Source organism: Aulonocara sp. 'chitande type north' Nkhata Bay, linkage group LG18 (assembly GCF_057382095.1).
Source record: "Aulonocara sp. 'chitande type north' Nkhata Bay isolate Kocher_YH1m ecotype deep benthic linkage group LG18, A_spYH_male_GT1.1, whole genome shotgun sequence".
Classification (NCBI taxonomy): domain Eukaryota; kingdom Metazoa; phylum Chordata; class Actinopteri; order Cichliformes; family Cichlidae; genus Aulonocara; species Aulonocara sp. 'chitande type north' Nkhata Bay.
The window spans coordinates 32805424-32808103 of NC_141361.1; the positions used below are offsets into that span (position 1 = coordinate 32805424).

At 36.0% G+C, this 2680-nt stretch overlaps 1 protein-coding gene across 1 annotated transcript; it reads left to right on the forward strand.

Annotated features, from left to right (window-relative positions):
• Window positions 1-214: 214 nt before the first annotated feature.
• On the forward strand, window positions 215-2460 carry LOC147309011 (uncharacterized). Its single transcript, XM_086272222.1, has 3 exons — window positions 215-836; window positions 1070-1165; window positions 1347-2460. The coding sequence occupies exons 1-3, from the start codon at window positions 723-725 to the stop codon at window positions 1584-1586; spliced, it is 450 nt and encodes a 149-aa protein (XP_086128348.1). The 5' UTR covers window positions 215-722; the 3' UTR covers window positions 1587-2460.
• The last annotated feature ends 220 nt before the right edge of the window (window positions 2461-2680 follow it).

Genomic DNA, 2680 nt, shown 5'->3' on the forward strand with positions numbered 1-2680 from the left:
AAAAAAACTTGCGAAAGTGAAATGAAAAACAGGAATTTAGTTCTTGTGAGTTAAGAGGATGCAGAGCATAGGGTTAGATGGAGGTGGATCATTCACTGTGGTGATCCCTGAAGGAAACAGCCAAGAGAAAAAGGATCAGATTGCAAAAAAAAGTGGTTTGTTTGCATACATGAGTCTTTACGGTACCCACAGGACTCCTGAAGTACAAGTACTCTGAATTTTGCTGAGCAATTTCAGAGATGTTTGGGGCTTACATGGCAAGCATGTTTTTAGTTGCACATCTAAATTTTCTCTGCTCTCTGTTGCTGATGGCAGAGTTCTGCCCCGCTGACCTCACAGGTGAGACACTCCCACCAGTGGACAAAGAGCACAGGAAAATGTGTTGCCAACCACCTGAAACAGACAAATATCTGCTTTTTAAAACCCTTTAAACCCGTTAAATGGACTGATGCCATTCATTTCTTCTTTGATTAACAGTAGTAACATCCTTCATGCACTGTATACTAACCCATATGATAATCATGCTTTATGAAGTGATGGCAATTGCATTGTAGCATTTAATGAAGAAATAACAAAATAATCATACCAATGATTAAGCACCAGTCTTCTTTTTTTCTGTGTGTGTGTGTGTGTGTGTGTGTGTGTGTGTGTGTGTGTGTGTGTGTGTGTGTGAGATACAGGTAAATGCTGAATTCCAGTGTATTACAACACTTCAACTGGAGATGACCTTCGCGGCACAGTTAGACAGAATTACACCTCAGTTGATGACAGTTTTCCAGAAGAAGGGCGGTGTTTCTGGGCAGAAACTTGCCCACCACTTGCAGATCATGCAAGAGGTAAATCTGAATATTGCAAATTCTATTTGGATTTCTTTTGTCTTAAGTGGCAGGTCACTGGTGAGTCCAATAAGCCGTTTTAGGTGACCAGCCAAGCAATCTAAATTTTGAAATTTCATATATAAATTTTATTTACTATGTTTGAACTGACATATGATAAAATTTACTTATTGCGAATGTCAGACATTGTTCTTTTTTCCAAATTGGTTTAATCAGCAACTCTCTTTAAACAGGCTGAAAGTGATGTTAAAGTGAAAAGGGAAGCAGTTCTCAGGGCACTTTGCCTCTACCTTGGTGAAGAGGACGGAAGCCTTATTCGGGAGTTCTTTGTAAGTCATTTAAGTCATTGTAAGCAAGTCATCTATACACACACTTTTTAGATAGATATCTGTGTGTGTGTGTGTATTACACACACACACACACACACACACACACACACACACACGACTAGATTGGAATTTAATTGTAGAGTTAATTGTTTTTTCTTTTACCTTTTTATTAAATGTTTAGGACATTGAAGGAGATGATATCCAGAGAGACCTGAAGAAGCACACCATGGGCATTTATGTCATCAACAGGGAGGATGGACAAAATGGACATTATGATGACATTGGAATATTTGTTGAAGGGGAGATAGTCATGGACAACATTGGATCTCTGGCCCAAGCTTGTGCATTGATGCTTGGAGTAATCTATGCACTAAACCTAGCCTTCCCCAAGGAATTGAAGGACTATTATGAATTCATTTAGAAAGTGTTGATGGGATTCGATGGTGAAAAGCTCTCCCCCAAAGTCTTTGGGCTGAAGAACAAAATTGCTACTGGATAGGAAGATTTCTAAAATAACACATCAAGAGAATGCTGTTATGTAAATTACCAATGACTGGTGCTCTTGTGAATAGGAGTGAAACTCTTGTACAACCATCATTTGTTCTGTGTTATGTTTCGATTGAACATTTTAACTTTCAATAATGAATGTTTCACGCGTGGTACATTTGAGTAGCTTGAAGAGCAACTTTGTAATTATTCAGTAATAGCTGCTGCCCTGCGTATAATCAGTGTTAACTCAACCGGATAAAAAAAACAAAAAAAACCATTCATGATTACCACACTGCAGCACACTGGTAACACTTTAAAGACTATTAATTGTTTTGAAGCGAGTATGTTAGGTCAGAAAATATGTAAAACATTCAGAATCTTCAAGGAAGGACTAGAATGGAAAGACAGTGGTCAATAAGCAGTAAGGAAAACACAAGTTTAATTTTAAGTCTAATTACCTTATTAAAATGCAATTTCTAAATATGGATCGCAGAACAGCAAGTCTGAAACTGGTTAGTTTGTGGATGCATCAGTTTCTAATTGTGATACATTATACTGCTGGTAGTGTTTTATTCTTTTATGTAAGGAGTTTGTTTGTTTTTTTCTTTTTTAGAGGAAGAGAAACATTGGTTAACATTTCTCTTGTCTGTTGTTTCTGTTTTGTTTGAATACAGCTTTTTAAAGCTACTAGTTCATAGGCAAAAGTTTTGTAATTTGTATTATACAAATTGCAGCAATTTCCCTTAGAGATGTGGATTCTTATTCTGTTTGCAACAAATTTTGCATTAATAAATGATGTGAAAGAATGTTGTAGTTTTCATTATTGACGTTTTTAAAAACTACAAATCAGGGTAAGCAATATTTTTTAAGTAAACTTAACTTAATTGAAATAGAGAGAAATTAACAATTTGATTGATTTGAATATAAGTTTGGGACATAAGTGTAAAGGAAACAAATTATTCTGGTACATTTAACACGACCTTAGTTGGACTTACTAATAATATTTGACTAAGACGTATCCACAAC

Coding starts and splice junctions, on each gene's coding strand:
- LOC147309011 (XM_086272222.1), top strand. CDS start 723: ATGACCTTCGCGGCACAGTTAGACAGAATTACACCTCAGTTGATGACA. Junction 837..1,069: donor ACTTGCAGATCATGCAAGAG/GTAAATCTGAAT, acceptor CTCTTTAAACAG/GCTGAAAGTGATGTTAAAGT. Junction 1,166..1,346: donor GCCTTATTCGGGAGTTCTTT/GTAAGTCATTTA, acceptor TTAAATGTTTAG/GACATTGAAGGAGATGATAT.